Source organism: Tachypleus tridentatus, chromosome 7 (assembly GCF_004210375.1).
Source record: "Tachypleus tridentatus isolate NWPU-2018 chromosome 7, ASM421037v1, whole genome shotgun sequence".
Lineage (NCBI taxonomy): Eukaryota > Metazoa > Arthropoda > Merostomata > Xiphosura > Limulidae > Tachypleus > Tachypleus tridentatus.
In genome coordinates this window covers 161,352,790-161,380,262 of record NC_134831.1, presented here as the reverse complement: position 1 = coordinate 161,380,262, position 27,473 = coordinate 161,352,790, and the positions used below count along the sequence as shown (strand labels likewise).

The 27,473-nt window shown below is 34.4% G+C and overlaps 1 protein-coding gene across 3 annotated transcripts; it reads left to right on the top strand.

Annotated features, from left to right (window-relative positions):
• The first annotated feature begins 256 nt into the window (after positions 1-256).
• Vha44 (V-type proton ATPase subunit Vha44) lies at positions 257-27,443 on the top strand. 3 transcript variants are annotated; one of them, XM_076515165.1, is made up of 13 exons: positions 257-391; positions 5,966-6,115; positions 8,210-8,277; positions 9,140-9,225; positions 9,480-9,574; positions 11,018-11,109; positions 11,794-11,892; positions 12,144-12,212; positions 13,077-13,169; positions 13,669-13,762; positions 13,904-14,001; positions 15,224-15,353; positions 26,563-27,443. In XM_076515165.1, the coding sequence occupies exons 2-13, from the start codon at positions 5,984-5,986 to the stop codon at positions 26,659-26,661; spliced, it is 1,155 nt and encodes a 384-aa protein (XP_076371280.1). In that variant the 5' UTR covers positions 257-391; positions 5,966-5,983; the 3' UTR covers positions 26,662-27,443. The 3 variants fall into 3 exon arrangements, with proteins under 3 accessions (XP_076371280.1, XP_076371281.1, XP_076371282.1); XM_076515166.1 differs by lacking the exon at positions 12,144-12,212; XM_076515167.1 differs by lacking the exon at positions 15,224-15,353 and having other exon boundaries at positions 26,563-26,724.
• The last annotated feature ends 30 nt before the right edge of the window (positions 27,444-27,473 follow it).

Genomic DNA, 27,473 nt, shown 5'->3' with positions numbered 1-27,473 from the left:
CGTTTCTTAAACTTTAGACATTGAATTAATAAGCAGGCACAGACTAAAATTAAATTTTTAAACCAATGTTGTAATGTTATAGTTATTCAGTTATGTAATTCATCTAATTCTAGGAAATTAAGAAATCTAACAATGATAAAGTATTTAAAAAAATCGTTTTCATATTGACACTGATATATGTTTCATTTGTATCATCTCTTTATTCTTTCTAATCTCAATCCACACAGTTAACTGAAAACTTGGTATTAACAAACTTATTTAATGACCTAAATTATTTTCGATGTTCTGAAATTTTTAGCCTGTTTGAGGGACATCTAGTGACATTTTTCTTCGTTTATGTCATATGACGGATCGATTTTAAATTTATTTTTAAGAGTTCTGAGTAATATAGGTAAGAATTTTTAATATTGTAATAAGCTATTCCAAATGTATTAAAAAGTCATTCATAAAAGAATTGAGAGTTACAAAGCAGAATAATATAGGCGGGAAACAATCTAGATTTTAAAGTACGGTTCTTATTCGTGAGAAACTGTGCTGTTACTCCTTGTAGTGGTAATACTAGTAAAGGACTAGTTCTAAAACTTAAAAGATTAAAGTAAGTAATATTCACTAAAACTAATAACAGTAGTTGTACCAGTAGTAGTAACAATTTGTAGAGTATAATTTTGATTTGCTCTCATACTGTATTCTCAAGACGACTGATATAGGTATTAAAACTTTAATTAAAATAAGGTACAGAATAACGTTTCGACCTTATTCTGTACCTTATTTTAATTAAAGTTTTAATACCCATACCAGCCGTCTTGAGAATACATTTTTTACATCAAGTGGGTTTCCTGTCATCACAAATTCTGTCACACTGTTTACAAAAAGGCGTGTTCCTGTTTATAAGTTATATCAACGTGAGAACCAAGTTATTTTTACCCCAATGCAATATTTGTAAAATATGTATTCATCTTGCCAATTCATCCAGTCTTTTCTGGAACACCTTGATACCCTGAATACAACTATATAATACTAAATATACTTCTACAAGGCCCCAGAAAGTGCTCTAAGAGTAATTAATACCAAAATTAAAAATAAATATTTTTCTTTTGAATTTCATATGTCATGTTGTGCTGTAGCCTGCAGAGTGCATAATATTTCTCCCAGTTCGTGGTATGTGCACATTTTAGTGCTGTCACAATGGTACAAATTGTAACATTAAGTATCCCTTATGTGACTTCATTTTAGTATCTTCTGGCTGACAGATAACATACTACTGTGTAATGGGGAATTTGTAAGTTTATTAGTTATACCTGTATCAATGTAAGTAAGAAAAAACAGTGACCCGAGCACTGACCCATGAGACGTTTCACTAGTTGACTCCATTGATTATAATATTCATGTCATTGAACTATACTCCAATCCAATTAACTGGTCTTTTCGAAACCTATATTTAGCTAATCTTCTGTATCAAAGCCATGTAATTATGACATGTATCCATGTATTTTGATTGTTACATCCTTGGATATTTTCTTTAGTAAATCTAAGTTGGCTCTTCCCTGATGTCAAATTTCAGTAAATGAATTTGCAAAGCTCATTTTTTCAGACTCTAGGATTTTTTCCCATTATAGGTCCATGATGACTAACTGACCTATGTTATATAATTTTGAATGCAACTCTTAAAACCACTTTAAATAATAGGAATAACACTGTTATTTCCAACTCTTGGGCATCTGCCCAGCATCTCTTGGTCTACAACAATTTAAAGGGGGAGGTTTACATTTTGGATTTTTTTCTTCAAACATTATAATATGACTATTTTTGAATATCTTGTATTTATCTTTGTATTTTGAGTTTTTAAAAGTTATTGCTCAAATTTTTTTTTTCAAAACTTCGTTGTTGACACATACAGCTGCATTGTCAATTGATTACCAATTTCCCAAGCTATCATGCCACTTCTGCAAGTTTTTTTTAATTTATCCATAACAAATATTTTAAGAGCTTCCTCAGATATACTACTCATTAACCTTCTTATGTGGAGTCCCTCTCTTGCATATATTTCATTCCTACTCTGAAAATGAGTCCAAGAAGCCTTCTTGTTTCTCTAAGTATATACTTAATATTATGTTCTTTCATTAAATCTTGGATTATACCAAGTTATTCCAATATTCAACCTGCAAGAGCATCTGTTTCTATCCCTTAATTTTACTTTTCTATACTTAGTCGGATTGTCATAACTGAAGTTCCATCAGTCTTCAATGTGAATATTAAAATGTCTATCAAACTTTGATATATGTATATCATGATATAACAAAAGAACTAAAATTTATTCAGTTTTGTTAGGTGTATAACATTTTAGTAACTTCAAATATGTCACTAGTAATTAATCTAATATTTTTATGGTATGAATAATTTGAAGCAGTAAATTCAAAACATTTGAGCAAACTCTGAGATAAGTGTTAAGAGTCTGTTAGACTATTTTATATATAAATATGTGTGTGTGTGTGTTTGTATGGCTTATACTTTCATTTCATTCACTTCAAACTGCATAAAACAGGAAGAAATTATAAGTTACATCTCCCTTTATGTTAGCCACAAAGTAAGATACAGTGTGGCTATGACACTAGGTAATATTTTGTTAATGCTTTCTTTTATTTCAGAGACCCTTGATTCAAATTTTATCTCATGGATCCTGCTTTGTGGCAAGTGGTGCCTGACCAAGTATTCTTTACATACATAAACAAATTCACACTATATGCAATGTTGATTCACACACTTTTCATGGTTCTTCATGCACACCTTTCAGATGGATTGTTTCACAAGATCACTGGATGATTAGTAATCTTGTGATATTCACTTAATAAATAGTCCCATCCTACTGTACCACCCATGGATGGTATGGATAAAGCAGAAAAGAATAGCTATCCATTCCTGCAACACCTAATGGTTTGCTTTTCAAAATAGGGTTTTGTGATCATCCATTGCAGTTTCAGGTGTAGCAATTTTTCCAGACTCTTTAATACTTTCCATCATTTGCCATTACCCACTTCTGTGGGATTGAGATTTCTTATTTGTCCAGTTAGGATCATTTCCTGACTAATCCTCTCCCACTCAGATGTGCTCCCTTCTTTTTCTATCATGTTTATTCCTAGCTGGTCATGGAGAAGAAATACCTGGCTCAGAAGTGGTGCAGTGCCCCATCTCTGGTCATCTAATCTGTTTCTCTTCTCTACAGAAGTATCCTTCAGATGCTTTTGGGGGTATATCTGTTCTTCCCTCATACCGATTTTTCATTTTCAATGTGCGATTCAAGCTAATTTTGTGAGCAGTGGGAGAGTACCATATTGCAAGTTATAATTTTTTTATACTAAAAATGTGTTTCTGGTAGGTATTCCCCTCATCTCACACTTCCCACCATCCTCACAATTTTCTGGTACTTGCATCATCTGTTGAACTTCAGAGTGATGATTTGGTAGTGCCACATAGAGGGAGTCATATACATCATGTGATGCTAGTGCTCTGCTATTGGTGGAGAGATGATGCATGAGAGACGTGTGAAATCTTTGATTCAAAGAGATAAGCTTTTGTCATACATTATAAAAAAAAGTTTGCATATAAGGGTCAGCACAATTCTGAACTTGTGAGAAGAAGGAAGTAGCTATCAGAAATCCATTTTCAATGCAGGAAAATTATAACTTTTTCACAAATTGTCATTACAGGTAACAGCAACAATAGAACTTCAGCTGTTCTGAGTTGGGAAAAACTACCTGGAAACTGTGTGATCAGTGTTTGTTACTGATTGATCATGAATTTTACTGGCTTTTGCGTTTTACCCTTTACAGATATGTTACATTAAATTACATATTACATTTTATTTTGGTGTTTTTCTTTTTAATGTTTACTTAGTTTCATATAGGGGTGGGTATTTAACAGGTTAGTTGTGACTACAGAATGGAACATTGGTTTTGCTGTTTTGATCCTTGCATTTTTAAATGGCACAGGACCCCACAACTACCTAGAATTCAACTTTCTTTTGAAGTTTATTTTAGCAGTGAAAATTACATTTTTCTGCAGATGTTATCCCTGGTAGAGGTTACTTGTACATAAACCTTTATTTAAATAACGCTTTATAAATTAGACAAAAAAAAAACTCATTAATTAGCCATTTTGTTGAAGTTAATGGATCACTTTTCATAATGGAAAAAACAACAACAGATTTTTAAATATTATAGTGTTCTCAAAGATACATTTGTTAAAGAAAAACTAAAAATTTAGGGCTTCATATCGTTAGGTTATTAAATCACCTGCATTTAACAGAATTGAACTACTCATGCTTTTTAAATAATTTGTTCATTTAAAATCAGAGCAACTTGAAAAATCTTTGTGTGATGATAAACTTTCTTGGAAAGTACAAGTTAAGTATACGTATGTAACAGCAACTTAAACATATTGGGCTTAAACTTGAACAGCATAAAACATAAATTGCATTGTGAAGTCTAGTGGACATTAGTGAAATTGTTTTTTAACCTTATATATGTTTGTAATAATTTTAGTTTTTGTGAATAAAGTTTTTAATTTAGAATACTGGAATTCTGTACTTTGTAGTAGCAATTTTAAACCTGCAAATTATCTCTATTGTTCTGTGATACTGATCCAATCTAAATTAATCCCCAGTGTTTTTCTGATCTGATTTTTAAAAAAGTAATATTGGTGTATTTGTTTAAAAAGGAAAATATCCAATATATATTCAGTTAACTTTGAAATGGAGGGAGAGAGAGTGCAGTGTATCGTGAAATCAGGTAAGTCGTGGAGAAGCGAACAAGTCTTGGTGACTGTCATCTCGGATCACGATTTTATATATATTAACTGCTTCTTAATTTTTACAAAGGTAAATGCATTTTCAATATAGTTTTACTTGCCATAAATTGTCCTAATATCAGTTGAAAAGTGCATTTTTAGTATTTATTACTGTTACTAGGTTCAGCCTTCCACTTCTTGTAGGGAGGTTTGCGATAGGGTGTACATCAATGAAGAAATCCAAAGTAGGCATGACTTTCAATATTTTGTAGTTCAGCTTAAGGTTACTGGTGCAACATTCTACTTTTTTCTTGATTATGAGAAACTCACTTGAAATGAAATTGTATCTCATACCAGCCATTCTGAGATACTTTCCACTTTTTTGTCCTTTGATTTATTTGAATGTGAGTTTAGAAGCTTGACACATGCCACTAGTATATATAAATTGAGAACATCAATCTGTGTTAAAATCTGATTCTGTTCTCGGGCAATTGTAGGCACATCACCAGCAATCTGATATGATATTTTACTTAGGTCATAGGCTTAAACAGTTTATTTTTGTCATTTTCAGTGTGTGAGTTAGGTTGTTTAATACATCAACTACATGTAGCAATTTTTGTTTAAAGATGGTGTCTGAAGCTGATGGTTGTCTGTTTGTGCTTACAATGAATGGGTTTAGTTGTGATTCATGTGAACGACTTTAACAGTGGCTGCTTTGGTGTACGTATCTCAATAATGAATTGGAGCAGTTATATTCACTACAACTTCCTTAATAATGGCTGCATCAGCCTATATACCACACCATCTTACAAAATTAGATATTCTTTGGTGATTGTATAAGATTGAAATGGGGTCAAAATACTTAGTAATCTAACATTTCCTCATCTACAGTAAATGAAGTTAAAATAGAAAGATTTAGTTTGGCATTGCATGTGAATACTGCATTTTAGTTTTACTGTGGGAAATGAAGAGATAGGAAAACACTTCTGTAAAGTATCACATATCTAATATCTTTTAAATTATAGGGTGTGATTGTGTGGTGTACTTAATTTTGTTTTTCATCTGAAAAAGTGTTCAGTTTAGCAAAGGTTGTGACTTTTAAATCATAGGGATATTTTGTTTATGATTCTCAGCTTATGACTAGACTTGCATATAATTATTTGTAACTATGATGTACGTACAGGTTTTGGACCAGTCCATCATGACAGAGTACTGGTTGATATCTGCTCCTGGAGAGAGAACATGTCAAGAAACTTGGGAAAAGTTGAACTCTGTTACTTCTAAGCAAAACAGCTTGTCTGATAACTTTAAATTCCACATTCCAGATCTAAAGGTATATATTTGTGTAGTTATGAAAGTAGGTTTGGAGGTGTACTTAATGTGTGTATTATATATCAACATGTAGTAAAAAACATAAGTTAGTATATTTTTAATAATATGTCTTAATATGTTATATTCATTCAACTAAACTGCAATAGTGATTTAAAAACAACAAAATATCTGAACTTTTAGTATCTGCTTTTTCCTAACATTTTATTGAGGCTCCAGGGCACTTAACTGTTAGTATGTTGGTTCTTTTTGTTGCCAAGCTTAGCACCTTTATTGTTTTGTGTCTATATATTTGTGATTTTATTTTAATTTTGCTGTTTTCATTGATTTATTCTTACATACATTAGGATGCATATTTGTGAGAACACTCTACTGCTCATGTATTTTTAGTTTGTTGGGCCTACAAAATAAAATCATCCTAGTTCAAATGTTGGAAAAAACATCAAAATATGCAAATTATTCATTTTTTCACCTAATTATTGACTTTAATTATGTATTAATTTATGATTAAAAAACCAAATCAACTTATAATTACAAAATTAATTTCAGTAGATTGTTTGAAAGTTGTAAATAGAATGTGGTGTAACCTTATCAAATGTATGTCACATTCTGAGCATGTTAGGCAGGTGCATACATCTGTAGAGGGGATAATTTTTTCTCCCAAAGTACAGTGTTTAGTACACCTAATATAGTGTGGTGTAGCCATTACGATATCAAAATGGAGAGAGAGAGGTAAATTAATTCAACAGAATGAGAATAAATTGTTTACTTGGTACTGTTAGGAGTTAGAGAAACATCACAGTAGACCTTGCCTGTTTATCAAGTACTGGGCAGATATGAGAGTACCCATTTCTGTAACATCAAGCAAATCAGAGAATGAAGAGAAAAAGGGGTGCTAGATATAAAAAATATCAGTTCCCAGAAGAATCAAAGAAAAAAATTAAAACCCTTGCTGCTGATGTTAAGTTGTTCACAGCTAAAGTTTCAAATTCAGTCTCAAAAACACTGCAGAAATGTGGCTGTTGGGGAGGGTTAGTATCCAAAAACCTCTTACTGTACAAAGAGAGTACAGTAAGGAGACTATTTTTTGTGAAAAAATGTTTGTCTTTGAATTAGTGGCACAAGTTCTTTGGGTTTGTGAGTTCAAATTGAATCGTGTTGTCAGAAATGGTGTTTATATGTTACCTGAAGAGTCCTGAGAGGTTGCAAAAGGAGTGCCTTGTGCCAAAAGACAAGCATCCAAAAGATTTTGTGATGGTTTTAAGCAGTGTCTTCAAGTGGTTTTGAATATATTCACATAATTGATAAAATCAGGGACTAGTGTAACTACTACATCAGGATGTCAATATGTACCAGAGGGTTTTGGTAAGAAGCTGATTGAGCAAATTTCAAACACTTTTAAGAAAGAAAGTTCAAGAGATCTCCAGTGAATGGAGTGGACAACACAGAGTCAAGTTCCATAGATTAAATCTGGGATTGGTTTGGTTTACATGCTTGTCAAAAGTACCAGCTATGCTAAAGACATCTTCTGGACACAACTTCAAGACAAATGGAATTGAATTACTCCAGAAACTTTGAGAAAATATTATGGACACAAGGATGCCAGGCTGCTAGCTGTGCCATTGGTGGCCACACTAAATATCATCATTCAAGAAACATAAATATTGTTAGGATATTAATTTTGTAATAGTTTCCCATGAGATTAGTTTGCTTTACTTACAAAGTTAATTTATAAAGCACATCCATGACTAGTTTCTGTGTAAAGTTCATAAAATGACAGCTGTTGAGGTATTTTAATAAATTTGCACACTACTGTATGCAAAGCACAACTTTTTTCCTCTAGATCCTTTTCTAGGTGCACTGATTCAGTTTTTTTATATTCATAATCTGTGTATTAAAAATGTGTGCAAATTAATTTCATAGACTGATTATATTTATGTATGTAATATTGTATCATTAAAAGTATTGATATGTTTTTAATGTTTGTGTGACTTGTATTCTTTAGGCTACATAGAATAAGTACAGTTTGTTAGAATTTAAATTATTAATGATCAATATTACACAATTGATGTAACCTACACAAATATTTTGCATGTAGGTGGGGACATTGGATCAACTAGTAGGCCTTTCAGATGATTTGGGAAAGCTTGATGTATTTGTTGAAGGGTAGGTAAAAAGGGCAGTTTGCTCTTAAAATTCCCATAGTAAATTTTTTAGAACACGATACCAGTAAAATCCTGTACCTTAAATGAAAATATGGAAAAGTAATATTTTTGGAGATATATATTTCATAAAGTAATGTTTTGTTAAAATAAATAAAATGCAATGATATGTATTTACGCAGAAGTTTAATAAGCTATTAATGGTTTTCACATGAAAACACTGAAATCCTTGTGTGGCCTTATTAAACTTTTAATTGTACAGCTAAGAATCTTTGCATTTTAATCATTTATTTGATTTTGAACATCACACAAATACTGATCATCTGTACTTAATATTTTGTTGCAATCTTATTTACATGTTGTCAAGACTGTGTCCAGAAAAAACAACTTTGGACTGATTAACAAACAAATAAGGCAAACCCTAAACAACAAAGACAGGATTATATGTTATAACTCTTTAATTGAAGAAATCAGTGATTTGTATTTTTTATTCTTTTTATTATTAGAGAAACATTTTGAGCACACTGTTAAAATGACTCCAAAACCAAATGATATAAAGGTTCAGCTTGATATATTTATTGAGAATGAGAGAAAGCACATTAAACATTCGGAGTTGTTTCTGAGACATTGTGCCAGTGTCCATACATTTGTGCATAAGACTTGTGGTTCTTAGTGTATCAATAATGATGTTATGTTCTTGTAAAAAAAAAACAGGTTTTAACATACAATGTTTTTAAATATGGGAACTTTTTTTTGGTAACTGTATATTTCACAACTAGAATTCCATGATTAAAACTGTAAGTTGTTTGGTAAAAAATTAAGTTTCAAACAATTATATTTTTCAGAGTTATGGTTTTTTTCTATAGTGTTACAAGAAAGTCAGCAACATATCTTGGTGAAGTTTTGGAAAACCAGAGGGACAGTTTGGTAGAACATCTGCTTGCTAATGGAGGTGTGATTAAAAAAATATATATATTTTTTTTCTAAATATCACCAGTAATCTTTTATTTAAGTTTGTATATGAAGTAAATCAACAGTATATCAAGCATATTTCAATACAAAAAGTAACTGTTTTTGATTCTGAAATTAATTATATATCTATACTTTGTCACTTAAGCAGTTTTTGAGCCATACATAAAAGCTTTTAAGAAATTATTTTTCTTTTGTGAAATTTTGAATAATGTTTGCCCTTTTTCTGTTTATCAGCTGACTTAGCTATATACATTATGAAGTTTCAATGGGATATGGCCAAATACCCCATCAAACAGTCCTTGAGGAATATTGCAGAGATAATAAGTAAAGTAAGGTTGAATTTGGTTACATTGAATATTTAGAAATAGCTGAAGAATGAAGGGATCATTGAAACTTCTGGTTTCTTGTATTTACGTAACTTACCAATATTTTATTAATGTCATGCAGTGGCTCAGTAATAAATGTCAGGTACACATGACGAGCACAGCACAGATGGCCCATTGTATAGTTTTGTGTTTTATAATAAAGAAACCTTATTAAGTAAAGAAAATGAAATTGTACGTTTAGGCTCATTTCAATGGAAAACAAAAGGGAATCATTAATAGCCATGCTATTTGAAATTCATTTAGGCTAATAGAGTAAATTAATCTATAAGAAATTTTTTCTTTCCTTTTTATTAGCTATATTTCTGTACATCAGCAATACCAAGTGTGGGGCAAAAGTTCATCTACCCTCATCAGTCTACCCTCAAATTGAAAATATTTTAGGCAAGATTAGAATAAATTAATCTATCAGACTTTGGGTGTGATCAAGTACATCAGCCGAAAGGATTTGATCTCCTTAGTCCAAAACTATAATTAGATCACAAATCCATCAAGGAATGACAGAGCTACAAGCTACTTGAAAAACTTGGAGCCATTCTATGAGTTGCTATGTCATGGGTGGAAGACACGAGTTACAGTTAGCTTAATTTGATAGTTTACTTATTTTTAAATGTATTGGTTGTATATCATAGCTTATTGCTTTTTGGTTGAACTAAGAGCATTTTATGGTAATGATAACAATATTGTAACCTAGAAAACATTGGATTATTACAGTAATACATCAGTTATTGATACCTGAAGGGACTGCTGATTTGTTATGAATTGATATAATTAACAAATTGTATGAAGGACACTAAATGTAAAGGAAAATTGAAAAGATGTGGATATAAATGCACCCAACTCCCTGGGTGCACCATGCTGTTTAAATTTATTTTTTATGACAATTGTTATAATTAGATCCTTTATTTAAATTGTCACTCTGTCTTTATGAGTTGCATACTGAAAATGTACACATACAAGTAGGTCCAATAAATATACAGGTATGTGAGAGTGGTGAGAAGAGTGAACCATTGACCATGTGTTCAGCTCATTCTTGTGTGTAGATGTTTGTAATACTTCAGTAGAAACTGTGCGTGCATCAGAAGTCTTTGTAATGATGATGATATATGTAGAAAGGAATAGTTTTCAGAGATAAGGGTTTTATTTGCTGGTCACTTGCAACTTATACAGGATAATTGTGCTCCCTGTGGATTAAAGAGATGATAAAATTTAAACATGGAAAAAAATAAACAAGGTATGGTTAATATATGAATATAGCATGGGATGACAATTTTATTGGTTAACTGTGTTTTATAAATGAATGATGTTTTACTGTACTCAAATGTTAAAACATTTTTCACTGTATTTGCAGTCTGTAACAGTAATTGCAAACTAATTCACTATTTTTAGCAAGTGTCTCAGATAGATGCAGATTTAAAAGCTAAATCATCAGCCTACAATAACCTAAAGGGTAACCTAAAATCCCTGGAAAGAAAGTCCACGTAAGTGTTTTCCCTGTTGCTAAAGTTCACTTTTATCATTTTCAGTGTTTTAAACAAAAGTTGAAGGTAAAATAATAGTATTAGTCATGCAGTGATATTTTAACCTTGTTTTAAGTATCACTTCTTATAGTTAAGTTTACATAATGCTTCACGTAAAGACATTTATTTTATGTAGACAGGTGGTACTTGGCCTGTCTCCAGATGTTTCTGTTGTGAACATTTAACACACAATAAAAATTTGTATCATAAAGGATTTCTAAGTGATAATGTGATTAAAGCAATTTGTAACTAAACTTCCTGACAAAAAACAAAAAGAATATGGCAAGTGTTTTTGAGTGAATTAGGTGAAAAATATTAAAATTATTTTCTTTTTTTGCTCTTGCTTTTAAATTATTTGCAGAGATCTAGTGAGCTTAGTTTGTTAAGTTAATTTATGAAGAGCAAAAATCATAATAAAACATTTTTCTATGGTTGAAGTTTACTGGTTTTTACAGGATTAAAGAATAATCTGAAAATCATTAATTAATAAAAGTTTTCTCTGTGCAATTTAAAATTACTAAAACACCAGAATAAAGGGAAAATAGTAAAATGTTTTTGTTTGTTAGTGGTTGTTAGGGAGGTTGTTTTTTTTTAATGCACCTGAGGTGACATAAGATGTTTAATTCACTCATTTTGTTATCACAGTGGAAGCTTACTTGCAAGAAATCTGGGGGACTTAGTTAAAAAACAACATTTTGTTAATGGATCAGAATACTTGACCACACTCCTGGTTGTGGTACCTCGGTAAGCCTAAAATTCATTTATTGCTTTAACAATTTTTTTTTGTGAATATGAAAACTTAGTTATGTTTAGCACCACTGTGTTGAAGGTTTTATGGATTTTGAACTTAGTCTTATTGAAATGAGGTTCAGCTTAGATAAAATTGCTCAAAGGTAAAATTGATATCTCATACATGTAATATAGTTTACTTTATCTTGTGGAATTTAATTAATGAAGGTAATACACCAGTTAAGAATTATTTTTTTTTTATAAAGAAATTTGTACAAAGACTGGAACTTGAAATATGAGAAACTCACAGATATGGTGGTACCCAGATCTAGTGAGTAAGTATATGTTCTTTTGTCTTTCAAACATGATTCAGAGGAATCATATCAGTGAAAAACATTGAGTTTTGATAGGCTTAACCATCTTATAAGTCAATGATCTATTGTTATTTTCCTAAAATTACCTTTCAGTACAACAAAGTCAGTGTCAGCTCAATAAATTGAGATTTAATCTTTTCCCAGTCTATGTAAGTTAATGGTTTTGTAATATTAAGCCTAATTTTTCAAAATTCCATGTGAGGAAAGGTTGTTATAATGGCAGGCTTAGTTATTACAGATCCTGGGTGAGCTAGAAATGTAATTATAGCATTAATTCTGTTATAGATTTTACATGATTTAGTAAAATCATAATGCTTAACATGTGAGAGGACATTGTTGCAAATGCTGTGTGAACTAAGGTTATGATAATGTAAAACCACAAAATTTATGTGAGGTGGTACTTAATAATGCCAAGTCAGGATCCACAGTGGTCTTTGTAGTTCTGAAAATAATTGTTTTTAAGTTGTGGTCCTTGTAAAGTCCTAAAATTTCAGTTTCAGTAAAAATATTATTCATTAAATAATTGGTTTAGTTAAAAAGCTAAATTAAAATGTTTGGTTATGAATTGAGTTTGTGTCATTTTTTTAATTTTGTGCCTCAAGACATTTAAATTTTCTGCATGGATATTTGACAAATGAAAATGCAACTATAATTATTATAAGGGTCTGTAAATTTGAATATGGGAGCTGTAGTTCTCTTTAGTAAAATCTAACAATCACAAATGTGATGTAACATAGAGCATTAAGCCTGTCCCTTGAAATTCCTTGTGAATTTATACTAACATATGAGTGCTGTTTAGTTGATGTTGCATTAATCTGGTACTAGATTAATATATGAAGATCAAGATCATGGACTCTTTACAGTCACACTTTTTCAAAAGGTCGTGGATGAGTTTAAACTTCATGCCAGAGAGAACAAGTAAGTTGGACTTGAATCAGCCAAGAAACTTTGAACCTTGTATAATATCTTAAGTATTATAATTGTTTTTCCTCTATTTATTTTATTTTCCAGATGTATTGCTTGGTGTAAATGTTGGTGTTTATTCATATAGAACAATCAATTTTTTTATTCTGTAACGAAACATTCAACCACTTCAATAACAGTAAAATAATCATAAGCTTTCAGGTTCAGTTTTTTGACTAAGAATAACCTAGGATACAATTTACTTAAATACTATGTACAGAAATTCAGCAAGTTCATGTTAAAAATAAACCAAAAAAACTGCAAAACATGGTTTATAGATAAAATTTTGTTTCTTTCAGTTATTTTGTTATTCAAAACTTTTAACTCTGCAATTTAGAAGTTTAAACAAACTTTGTTTTTGTGAAACATAAGATGTAAAGTCAGAAAGACAAATGTTTAAGTTTTTCTAGTATACTCAGAAAAACAAAAGTATATCTTTTTTATTCTTTTGCAGATTCATTGTTAGGGAATTTGTGTATAATGAGGAGGAATTACTGGCAGGAAAGAATGAAATAGCGAAGTTAGAACATGACAAAAAGAAGCAGTTTGTATGTGAAAGTTTAAATTGTGTATTAGACTATGATCTAGTGTTATTTAACAGATTGTAAAAATAATTTAGTTCATTCTTTATAAATCATATTTAACATTAATATTTTTATTTAGAAAAATGAAAACACTGTCTTCCACAGAGTCTACTTGTTCGATGGTTGAAAGTCAACTTCAGCGAAACTTTCACAGCATGGATTCATGTCAAGGCATTACGGGTGTTTGTGGAGTCTGTCCTGAGGTAGGTATCAAGTTCTGAAGGAACATTAAAAAGAATACATTCCAATACATTATTTATAACTTATAGATGAGAAGTTAGATATTACTCTTTATCTAAGTCATCAATACCTTTAGGTAAATTGTTGATGACATTCACACTCTCATTCTCAAACTACTTCTATAATCACATGACTTCTGTTCACCAATAGAAACATGCAAACAGCATGTATGGAAAAGTGGAGTGAAACTTGGTCCACTGGAGAGCTTTCAGTTTTGGAGTTGGTGATTGGGTTATAATCTGTGCAATAACATAAAGTATCTTGCACATCAGTCCTGAAGCATGGATGGGTGGGTGGTGCTCACTTGCCTCCTTCCATCTGGTTAGTTAGTAGTTTAAAACTGGGAATGGTGGTAAATAAAAATGGTAGCCTTGGCATAAGTGCATTTTTTAGAAGGAACTTTCTTCTTCCATGAAAACCATAATTTACTATTTCAACAGTGTTTCTGGCTTGTAGTACTTTTTATAACATGACAATGGTTATCTTCCATTCTTGGTGGACTTCATGTTTGTTTATTTTTTGACTACATCATAGTTTCTTCAAAAAGTCTTCAAATCTTGAGTAGGTGGTATTTAATTTTTGATTAGTTAATTCTAGTCACTAAGAATGCTTTATTACTGTAACTGAATTGTTTGTCTCACTTTCATGACACTTGTTTTACCAGTTGTATCAACTTAAGTTCTGATTTGAGGCAAATTGTGGATAATTGTTGAATTGTTTGTCTTACTTTCATGGCATTTGTTTTATCATCTGAAGTTTGAGGCTAGTTGTGAAATTTGTAAAGCATCAACTCTACCTATTCATGGTTGTTTTATAGCATTCAAGTAAGTATACAAAAATATTAATTAAAACATTTTGTTGTAAAAGTTTGTTATTAGTTGTAGACAAAAGGTTGACTTATATGTTTGTAGTATTTTGAAACAATATTTGGTGTACTTGGAATGTATTAACAACAAAGTTTTTATCACCACTGTAAAATCTGTTCTCTTAAAAGGGGAAATGACAAAGAAGATTCTTTTATAAAGTATTTCATGCAGAGAAACTGTGTGTGGTTTAATTCTCAAGCATAATTTTTACATTAGGTATTAACATTACAGCAGGCATTCATGGAATGGACAGATATACTGCAGTTAAAGCTGTTAACGTAACTATTTGTGGTTTGAATAACTCCTTCTTTTGCTGCAGGTATGGTCTTCCTGTGAATTTTCAAGCAATGCTCTTACGTCCTCATAAAAAGTCTGCAAAGAGGTTGAGAGAAGTATTGAACCAGCTGTACAGCCATTTAGACACTAGCATTGCACAAGGCCCTGTGGATGTAAGTTATGACAAATTTAATATACACAAAAATTAGGTATTGGCTGTTTGGATGTCAGTTATTTAGTCTTTCATGACCAGGTATTTTGTATTTCCAGGAATTAGTGAAATTTGGAAGATCTGATAAAAATAATAATAGCAATTTAATGGATTTATTGTATATTCAATGGAGAAAGGTCTCACAAACAATATATCACTGAATACAAATTCAGTATGAAGAACACTTGTCAAAATATGGCGCATTGCAACTAAAGAAATAATTACTGACATCTTATGATACAAGCTGGAGCAAGCACTATTTGTTTGGATTGTGTCACTCTTGTCACTGAATGCTTATGTACCTGTACAAACAGTGGTGCTGTCATTACTGAGTGTTCAGAATATGTGGATCAGTCCTGTTAGGAGAGATAGCCCTATTACCTTGTGCATTAAATTCAGCTTTATTAGATTGTTAGCCCACAGCTCTCTACTGAGAATGGTCTTTGGTTGAGACAGATTGTTATGTAGTGATTAGCACATGGGTTTCCATTCAGCCATATACACAATTTATGTAAAATATATGAAAAACTGTATAGGTTTAACCTTGTTTTATTTCAGCCGTAACAGGGGGCATAGTCTGTCTGAGACTGGATGGACACTTTGTGTTCAGCCTCCTCTCACCTGTTAACCCTGCGAGCCCGGGACCTGTGGGCTGGTTACGGTCCGTTTCCACACAGGTGGTGAGTACTAGCGAAAACGACTACCAACAGTGAAAGGAAATGGCCGAACAAAAAATGAAAGTGGCAGAGAGAGATTGCATGAACAACCGTAATGGTGCATTGAAAACAATATATTGGGGCAAAAAAAACGTTGCGAGAAGTGATGGTTTTAAGAACACTGTGCGGCGTTTTCCTAGTAAGTTTGTCGTTCTACCCGTCGTGGTGGATTCGACACCACCTGTGACGGTGGTTTTTGACGTGCCTCAGTGGAAGCGGTTACTGTCGTAAAATATACGGGTTGCTGTTTCCCGCTCCCTCTTGGTCAGAAGGGGGAAAAAAGCAGTATGTGCGTTCGACCGCACGCCTAAGGCAGTGAGGCGCATTTCCACTCGCAAAGATGGAGTTACACTGCTAACAAATACCCTCATCTTAACATTTACTTCACCACGTGCACCTGCCACCATCAAGGCAGGTTATCTTATTTGCAGGGTTTGGCCATACATTCCAAACCCTCTTTGATGTTTCCAATGTCAGAGATTCGGCCACTCAAAGACATCTTGTCGTGGTTCCCTGACATGTGCTCGTTGTGGAGGCAAGGACCACGATGCCTATGACTGTGACATGAACCCACATTGCATCAACTGCAATGGTTCTCACCCCTCTTACTTTCATTCTTGCCCAAAATGGTTAGAGGAAAAAAGAGGTGCAGCGTTTGAAAACGATACATAACATTAATTATCCTGAGGCTCGGAAATTGCTGTCCACCACTCCATCTCGGACATATGCTGCTGCACTTCATTCCACAACTACAGTGGGAGTGCAGACAGATCTCTCTGTGCCTCCAAGAGAATCGTTTTCAAAACAAATGAAAAGCCTTTTGACCTTCGTGGTTAAAAAGGTTGATGAATTGACTTCCACACCCATCTCTGTTCCTTCCATACCTTCCAACAAACCTCAAGATCCACATCCTTCAGTTTCAAATACAGGCATTTCTTCTGATAACTCTCTTTCTCCCACCACAAGAGACAAAACAATTATTCGTTCGCGTCCTCAGTCACTGGATTCCCCTTCCAATAACAAAAACCTGCCCACTCGACCCAGGGCAGGATCCATGGAAGTTGATAGACCTCCTCCGACTAAAGACAGTAAAGAAAAAAGACGTGGTCGTAAACCGAAGGGTTCCCCAGCCACTTCATCTACCCGTTTTTAAAATGGCCACCTTGATACAGTGTACGGAACTGTCGAGGTTTACGTTCTAATCTGGATGATATCAAAACGCTGATTGCTTCCTACCATCCTGTTTGTCTTTCTTTACAAGAAACATTTCTCAAATCTGCTGATACAGTCTCCATTCGGCAGTTTTCTCTGTACAGAAATGACAGGTTGTGTGATGGTCGAGTACATGGAGGGGTGGCACTGTTGGTTGATCAGCATGTGCCCACCCTGTCTTTGTCACTCAATACACCCTTGGAGGCCGTAGCCATCCGTGTTTCCTTGGGTCATACCATCACTGTTTGTTCTCTGTACCTGTCCCCTGGAGAGACATATGATCAATCAGATCTTGATGCTCTCGTTGAACAGTTGCCATCTCCATTTCTAATCCTAGGGGATTTTAATGGACATCATCCCTTCTGGGGAAGTGCTGTTATTGATGGGAGGGGTCGATCTGTAGAGCAGATGCTCTGTGATCACAATCTTTCTCTTTTCAATACTGGTTCTTCCACTTACTTTCATGCACCTAGTCAGTCCTTTACCGCTATTGATCTCTCGGTTTGCTCCCCTTCATTATTCTCCCATTTTTCATGGAGGGTTGACAGTAATCCACTAGGCAGTGATCATTTTCCGATCCTTTTGAGAGAGACTGGCCGTGGTCGATGCCACCCTACCCGCGTGCCTCGGTGGAAGCTAAATCAGGCAGACTGGTCCACTTTCACTGCTCTCGCAGAACTTGATCCTGCCATCGTAAATCAGCCATCAATAGACGACTGTGTAGCAGCAGTAACTGACTGTATTACACAAGCAGCTGCTCAGTGTATTCCTAAAACCTCAACACGTTTTCCACGATATCCTCGTCCATGGTGGAATCCTGCTTGCTACTTAGCACGGAAGGCTCAAAAACGGGCCTGGGATACTTTTCGTAGATATCCCACACTTTCAAACCGTGTTGCTTTCCAACGGGCCCATGCACATGCTAGGTGGGTAAGACGTCAAAGCGAGAAGGAATCTTGGATTAAGTTCACAACTAGCATATCTTCTACCACCAGTTCCAAGATCATATGGGACAGGATTCGAAAGGTTAATGGGCACTACAATTCTGTCCCCCTCTCGATCTTACTCTCTGATGGTCAGGAGGTGACTGATGTCCGGAGCATCGCTGACACTCAAGGTGAAAGCTTTTGCCGGGTATCTAGCACTTCTGCTTGTTCCTCCACCTTCCTGGCCATCAAGACTTGGGCAGAGCAATCACCTCTTTCCTTTCAAACTGACTGTTTCTTTGACTATAATTGTCCCTTTACTCTGGTGGAACTGAAAATGGCCCTTCATCGGTCTGCCAGTACGTCTGTTGGACCTGATGATATTCATTATGACATGCTGCACCATCTATCTCCTGCTTCTCTTGATGTCCTTCTGATTGTCTTCAACTAGATCTGGCAGGAGAATGTTTTTCCTGATGCCTGGTGCCAGGCTATTATTTTACCTTTCTCTAAGCCAGGGAAAGATCCCAAGATTCCTTCAAACTACCGTCCAATTGCTTTGACGAGCTGTCTCTGTAAGACCTTAGAAAGGATGGTTAATGCTCATCTTGTTTGGTTCCTAGAATCAAACAACCTCCTCTCGCCCACCCAGTGTGGGTTCCGTCGACAGCACTCCACCACAGACCACCTAATTCGTCTTGAAACATCTATCAGAGAAACCTTTCTCAACCGCCAACATCTTGTATCAATATTCTTTGACATAGAGAAGGCTTACGACACAACATAGAGGTATGGTGTTTTGTGAGACCTCCATACATATGGATTACGTGGCCATCTACCCATGTTTATTAAAAAATTTTTTAATGGACAGGAGATTCCAAGTTCGTGTGGGTTCGACACTTTCCCGTTCTTTTGTACAGGAACTTGGAGTCCCTCAAGGCTGTGTATTGAGTGTCACACTTTTCAGTATAAAGATAAGTGCCATCACTGAACAACTCCCTCTCACTGTTGCGAATGGGCTGTATGTCGACGACTTTCACATCTCATGTCAGTCGTCAAACATGAGATATATTGAGCGGCAACTACAAACTGCCCTCAATCGTGAACGGAAGTGGTCTCTGGCGAACGGCTTTAATTTCTCTCTCTCTAAAACCGTATGCATGCACTTTTGCCGTCGACGGGGTATTCACCCTGATCCTGAACTTCATATCGGTGAAGTTTTGCTGCCAGTGGTCCCAGATACCACTGTTCTTGGGGCTGACCTTTATACCACACTTAAAGCAGCTTCGGGTCAAATGCACAAGAGCACTGAACATCCTCCGTGTTCTCTCTTCTACCAGTTGGGGGGCAGATCGCTGTTCAATGTTAAAGGTATATCGTGCTCTTAATCGATCGAAACTTGACTATGGATCAATGGTCTATGGCTCTGCTGGACCCCATTCATCACCAAGGACTTCGACTCTGCACTGGGGCTTTCCGTACCTCTCCAGTTCAAAGTATATACATTGAATCTCATAAACCTTTTCTACACCTTCGCCGTTTGCAACTATCTTTACAATATACTTCGAAGCTTCGTTCCTTACCAAAACATCCCACCTGGGAATGTGTTTTCCTTCCTCGGTGGACAGTACTTTTTCAGAACAAACGATCTGTCATTGCTCTGTTTGGCCTTCGCATCCGGGTGCAATTGGATGAATTGGGTCTGTCCTTGGATAACATTGCAGATTCCACAGGTCGGGCCATCCCACCATGGCTTATTACAGCCCCCAAATGTGACTTTTCTTTCAGTCACCTAAAAAAGGCAGATACTCCAGATTGGAAGTACCATGTTTTATTCAATGAATATCTTTCAAACAATCATTCAGTTCCCATTTATACAGATGGTTTTAAATCAGGTAATTCAGTGGGCTCTGCTATGGTTTGCTGTAGTTCAGTAGTTGCGCGCAGAATCCCCTCTACAGCTTCTGTGTTCACTGCTGAACTGTATGCCATATCTCTTGCCCTGGATCATATTGCAGCTGAGCAGTACTCCAACTGCACTATTTATACTGATTCGCTTAGTTCTATACTTGCCTTGGAATCGCTACACGTTAGCTCACATCCTATTCTCGCTGATTTTTCCAAACCGACTGGCCCATTTCTCATTAGCAGCTACTTCAATCCAGTTTTTCTGGATACCAGGCCATGTTGGTATTTATGGAATGACCTTGCAGACATGGCAGCTAAATATGTCTGCTTCAGCACCATCACTCCTATGCCTATTCGTGCACATGGACTATGGTGTTGTCTACAAGGCTCGGCTCCGTGCCAGCTGGCAGTCCACTTGGAGTGAGCAACGCGACAACAAACTTTTTCAAATCAAACCTAAAATTGGACTTTGGCCATCTAGCTTCCGTAAAGTTCGGAAGGAGGAAGTTGTTCTCGCTAGGCTACGCATTGGTCACAGTTTTTTAACTCATCATTTTCTTTTATCTGGAACTGATGCACCAATGTGTAGTTTGTGTAACACTCAAATCACTATCAGCCACGTTTTACTTTCTTGCCATCGTTACAATTCTCAACGACGGCAATATTTTAAACATATTTTTTCCCAGGGTCAATCTGTAACATTGGACAGTGTTATTGGTAATGGTGACTCTGTCCACCTTGATAACGTTTTTAATTTTTTAATGGCCATTAATCTTTTTAATCTCATTTAAGTGTTGCATATTTATTCATTACACCTTTTTAATTGTGATTCCTTTTTTACAGTTTTAATCTCTCTCATTCAATTTGACATTGGACAATGGCCAGAACATTAAATAACTTGACACCAGGACTGGAAAGGCCAACTTCAGGTGACTAACGCTACTGTTTGAACTATCCGTTTGAACTACTTGTTAGTCATCCTGGCGAGTCGTTATTATACTTTTGCTGCATATCATTTCACACTTTTACTACTTTACCTTTTAGTACTGGCCATATTGACTCATAACCCGGAACCAGGACTGGAAAGACCAACTTCAGGTGATTGACGGTGGTTCTTGAACTTGCCTGTTAGTCTTCCTGGCGGGTTTTGATCATTACCATTTTGCTAGAGTAAATACTTTACAACTTTGTAGACTGAATGTCACCATTGGTTTTTTACGCCATTTTCTGTTTTAATTGCTGTTTTGTTTTTACCTTCATTTACTTTTACAAATTTACTCCATTTACTTGACTTTTATCTTTTTACTGGACATTTGGCTACTCATTATTGCGATTTTGCTATGTGTCTTTTAAAACTTCTATTCTTTTACATTTTGATACTGGCTGCTATGACACATAACCCAGAACCAGGACTGGAAATGCCAACTTCAGGTGACTGACGGTAGTTCTTGAACTTATCTGTTAGTCTTCCTGGCGGGTTATGATCATTACCATTTTGCTAGAGTAAATACCTTACAACTTCTTATACTCTGCTTTCTCTCTTAACATTGTAGACTAGGTGTCAACATTGGTTTTATACTTTTTTGTTTTACCTTCATTTCCATTTATGTCTTTTACTACATTTACTTTATTTTTACATTTTCAACGGATGTTTGGCACAGATAGCCTCGCTGCTTTGTGCCATAAAACACTAAATCAATCAATCAATCAATCAATTCAGCCGTAACACCTAGATAGAGCTGAGTAACTCAATTACCTTGGAACATTGACTAATGTCACAAAAATAATTATCTAACCAAATTTATTATTTCTGATTATTACAATTATTATTTCAGTGATGACGAGAAAATCCACTTGTAGAGAAAAATATATATGTAAAAACAGCTGGTTTTGGTTGAGAAAATTTTTATGTAGAGGAGCGAACAATGTTTCGACCTTCCTTGGTCATCATCAGGTTCACTTTGTTCGCTCCTCTACATAAAAATTTTCTCAACCAAAACCAACTGTTTTTTACATGTATACTATTATTGTTCATTCTAACTATCTAGAATATTGCTTTTATGATTTCTCATAATTTTTTATTAATTCAAGTTTGTTCAGTTTAATTGAGTAATTCATGATTTCAAAAATAATTGTTGAATCAACCTTTTCACAATTCAAAACAATAAATTTTCAGTTTACATTATACTGAAAACTTGATGTGTACCAAATAAAGTAATTTTATACCCAAGATAATCTTTTTTTCTTTTACTTTTACAAGTGAAGTGTGTAGTGCATAATGTTAAGCTTACTGTCCCTTTGTAGAATGAAGATGTAGTTGTGGACATTTTGTTCCCTACCATGTGCTTGTATAAAATTGTAGACTCAGTTCACATAAATCAGCAAATGTAATTTATTTTAACATGTACTCAGCATAATTTTAAAACCCCTGGTCATGAAAAACTGAACTCTCCAGGCCTCACATAACATTTTAAAATATTATGTCTGAAAAGGTGTTGATTGGTAGAAATAAACTACTTGACTACTATCCAGAATCTTTTTTCATGTTTAAAATTTATGAAGTATGAGAAAAATTACAGCTGTACATATCAGTAATGGTTTTACAGGTTTCAGCATTTCCATATTCTCCAGCATCAGTATCATACACCTAACATTCCTGTAATCTAATTCTATTTTGTCTTCTTAGAATACTTGTCTTTTCATTACTCTTTTTTCACCATCATTTCTTCACTTCCAGTTAATATGATTTGCTTTATTCGAGCATGAATCCAAAGATAAGCAGCAACTACAAATGCCACAGTTGAATCAGTCTCATTTATTTCTGTGTTTATGTTGTTGTAAAGATATTTTACAGATTTCACTTAGGAGTATATTTTTTCAATCAGAAAAAAGAAGCTTTTCTAGATTGTATTATTGGATTATGGGTATATAGCCTGATGCCTCCAATCCCTTTTTCAGCTTTTATGGTTTTTTTCCCCCTAAATTTTGATCAGTTTTCACAATGGGAAGTCTTAATACCCACTGTTATATAAATTTTTTTTCTGATTTCTAATCAGTTACATGAAGTAATGTATAATTTCACCAATGGAAACTCGATGGTTTTTGTGGAATAGTTGTGGACATTAGTAGGAAGGAATCCACTGAATGGTACTAATCACATTAAGTTTTTGTACTGCATTGCATAAGGAATTTGATCACAAGTTGTACTTGAATCAGACTAAACATAAGTTTAAAAATAACTTAATATTCATCAGTATAATTTTATCAATTAATAAACATAATGATTACTGGGTCTTATCCAGGCTTCTTTTGTCCTTGTTTCATCATGTATGTTAATTTTTGTCTTTGTCCCCTGTTTCATTTAAATTTTCCCTGTTATCTAAATACTGCACCAACTTGCATTTAGTTGTCTGTATGCTTTATCCCACGTGCATCCATATCATGTTTTTGCTTTTCTTGTTCTACCAACTTACAATTTGCCTCACACTTTTTTAACAGTTTTTGTTTCAATGTAGGATTTAGACCCTGATGCTTCAGTTTTGTTTTGTTACACTGGAATTTTTCTGTTCATTTATTATATTATCCATTATTGCCTAGTCTTCATTCTCCTTCCAGCTCTTGGTTGGGACGGTTCTATAGTTTCATTACTTTGTTTTTCAGTTGCTCATAGCCATTTCCTTTTTGCCAAAATGACATTTTCAATTCAGCCTTGCTCTACAACTGTGGCTACTATGAAGTTGGGTTCTTCTTGGTTGAGATCCTGTTATCATAAGGGTTCTTTTACCTTCCTCTTTATTACATGCATTGTGCATGTTCTTTTTTCTATGACTAGGTATTGAGGGATCTTTCTACATCCTTAGAGATGGAAAGAAGTTGTTTCAACAACTCTCCATAACTCCATTTATTGTCCTCCCTCTTATATCACCATTCATTGTATTTCACTCTCAGTGCAATCATATTTCTTTCCAGTGTTGGTCAGAGGGGGCTCAATCTTACTTTTCCTTACTTTTGTATGAGGAGGTTTCACTCCTATTTTATGTATATCTGTTTTCATATTCTTGTTTCCCTCACATCCAGACATTTTTCTTTTGTTATTTGTGGGTGCATGTGTTTTCACTTTGGGGCATCTTTGTTGGCTTTGCCTTGGCTCCCTTTGTATTCAGCCAAATAGTCTAGACCATTGCTCATAGACTTCATGGATAAAGCAAATAGGAATTACTGTTTATCTCTAGTGCTGGCATTGAGTCTCTTCCTGTCATGGGCCTCATGTAGAATTCCACATGCCACCAGGTGTTGGATGATCAACTCCATTCTTGTGGTAGCTTTTCTTTCTAAAATAGGGTATCACAGCCACCCATTGCACTGTTTCCAGTGCTGTAGGCCTCCAAACTCTCCGACACATTTTGTCCCCCTTTTCTTCTAGTAGAGTATGGGAGTCCTTGCCAGTTACCAGTTCTAAGCTGCTGGGGTGATGAACCTTTGGGGCCAGTCCTCTTGAGTAAAGGACAGTGACATTCTGTTGGTGTTGCTAGTGTGATCTTAGGCCCCATTGTACAATTTTGGTTTGCCAGAAAATGGTTGTAGTTCTCCACCATATATCTATGTATTGCAGTTTGTTTCTCTGGCTGAGGTATTCCTCCTTCCTACCATTTTGCAAATGTACGTTTCCATGTGTTGGTTGTAGATGATTCAGCCACACAAGTCATTGCATGTGTTTGCCTGGTACCTTCCTTCTGCTATGGACCAAATGATAAATTCCCAGTATCCCCAGGTATTGGACTGGAGATACAACTCCAAATTGAGGTCTCTCTTCATCTTCCATCTGCTGGATATTTATTCCTGGTGAAGCTGGATGGAATATGTGAATTTCCACATGTTTAAGGTTGGATTCCCTGTTCTTACCATAGACTGGATGAGATAATCCCAATGTCACCACTTTTGGGACCAGAGATGAATGCCTACTGAGCTCTTCTTACTTCCTACCATCTGCTGGATGTTGTTTCCCAGTTGATCCAGTGTTGGAGATGTCCAGATGTGGAGACAAGGTATGGAAGCTCATCTTCCCTTCTAATATCTGTTTTTAAGGTGAAAGGTATAAGACATTCTTCCTGCTGAAGATCTCAGATACAATTCCAGATGCTGCCAGGTGTTGGTTAAGGTAGAACTCCTATTTACAATTTATTGCACCCTGGTCATTTGATACCTACAGGTCTCATTAATGATGAAAACATTTTGTGATCCATTCAAGTTTTTACCCTTTCATTTTAGCAATACTTTACTCAAGGGTGAAAGGTATACCTGGCTCAAAAGTGGTGGTGTCCCACTGGCGTGTTGTTTCTAATTCCTTTTCCACACCACATGGTCTGTTTTTGGGCATTTTCTAAATGAGGATCATCTTCTCATCAGCCATTCATCAGTTCAGCAGGGGGATACTTGCTTTATGCAAATGCAGATAAGATACTGTTTTGGGAGTTAACATCTCACTAAACTGAAAATGTATTTCCAAATAAATACTTATATTCACCTCCATTTCCCATCTCTCCTCTCTACTTCTATTGTATTGGCTAACTTGATTGGAAAGAGGGATAGTTATAAAAAGGACAGTGTCACAAATCTATTGGTGTAAAGTTGCTGCATGATCATTTGCATGTAGGTATGCAGAAAGTAGTGGAGATTACAAGGCTTATGGAAAGTGAAAACTTTGTACCAATAGACAGCAATAATAATTCAGGAATCTTTTTGTGAGAGGAGGAGGTAAATATTTCATTGGAAATACATTTTCAGTTCAGGAAAATTTTAACTTTATGAACAAATATGTAGTTTGCAGCATATGGGCAATAAAAGGTAAAATTATTTTAACAAAATGGAACAAACGTAGTGATTACAAGCATGTTTCATCCAATACTGCCTCCTGGTGAATGACAATGTAATTTATGCTACATGGCTAAGATGACCAAACTGAGAGAAGTTAAGTATTTTGTGCATTTACACTTAGTAAGCCTCTATGATAACAAAAGGGTTAACTAAATACAACTTATCTACCAACTTAATATAATATAATTTTAACTAATAAAGAGTTCTACAGATACAAGTTATTCAAGATACTTAATTTTTAGCTACTTGATACTTTAAAATAATTAGTGATGCAGCTTAACATTGTGTCAGGTTTAAGTACTGGTTGTCAGCTGTAATATACAGCTCTTGACCATTTGAATGTAAGTTATTATCTAATGTGGTTGACGTTACTACTTATGTTTAATGTACACTTCTCTAGTGCAGGATATTCCCAGCTTAAAGTGTGTTATTCTTTGTTCATAGTCCTTAGTTAAACTGTTTTGTAAATGATTGGAATATTCTCAGTTTGTTTTTTAAATTCAGAATAGATGAGATTTTTTTTCCATCATTGCAGGACATCCCTGGATTGAACTTGGGACAAGGAGAATATTACCCCTATGTTTTTTTCAAGATAAACATTAATATGGTAGAAGGGACTGGTGTAAGACTTTAGAATTACTGTGTTTGATTGTTATTGAAATAGCTTTAACTTTTGCTACTTTTTTTTTTTTTAACCTTCCAGTTAGGTGGCAAAAGCTCATGTAATGAAAACGTGTTTGTACATAGTCTTAAGATATGGCAGTTCTGTTGTTTTTCAAAACCAACAGAGAAAAATATGTACAATTTTGTTCAAATTTTATGGTGTATAATATAGGTTTTTTTCATAGGTAGTCAGTTGTCGCTGTATTAAATATGGAAGACTAAATGATCACGAACAAATCATAAAAGTGAAGTGATTTTACTTTACTTGATAAACGCTGTTCAAACTTTCTGGATTTCCTTGATAATTTAATTTTGCTTTTTGGAAACTGTTCTTCAAATTCAAAAAGAAATTAACTATACAGTTATGTTACCTTACCTAAACATTTATGGTATAAAAACAAATTCTATGTGTTTGATCTATTATAATATAGAAATATGACAATATGTAATTGTGTCAAGATTTACTTTATGTTTATGAATTTACAAAAGATGGAAACTTCAAAGAACATATTAGGTTGTCAAATGATTAGTAGCAAAATTCTGTAGATGCAACTGCATCTTATTTTAGATTTTTCTGTTTCTTGATAAATTCTATCAATGTTGTTTTATAAAACAGATTTCAGGGATCAGTCTCAGCTGCAATAATAGTGTTATTTGAATAACTGCCTACCATACAACACTTGTGTAAATTTATTTGTTGTAGGGAATGATTGTCTCATCAGATAATAAAATTCATTGCTATAATCAGGAAAACAAGTTCTTAATCTGTGACATTTACTAAAA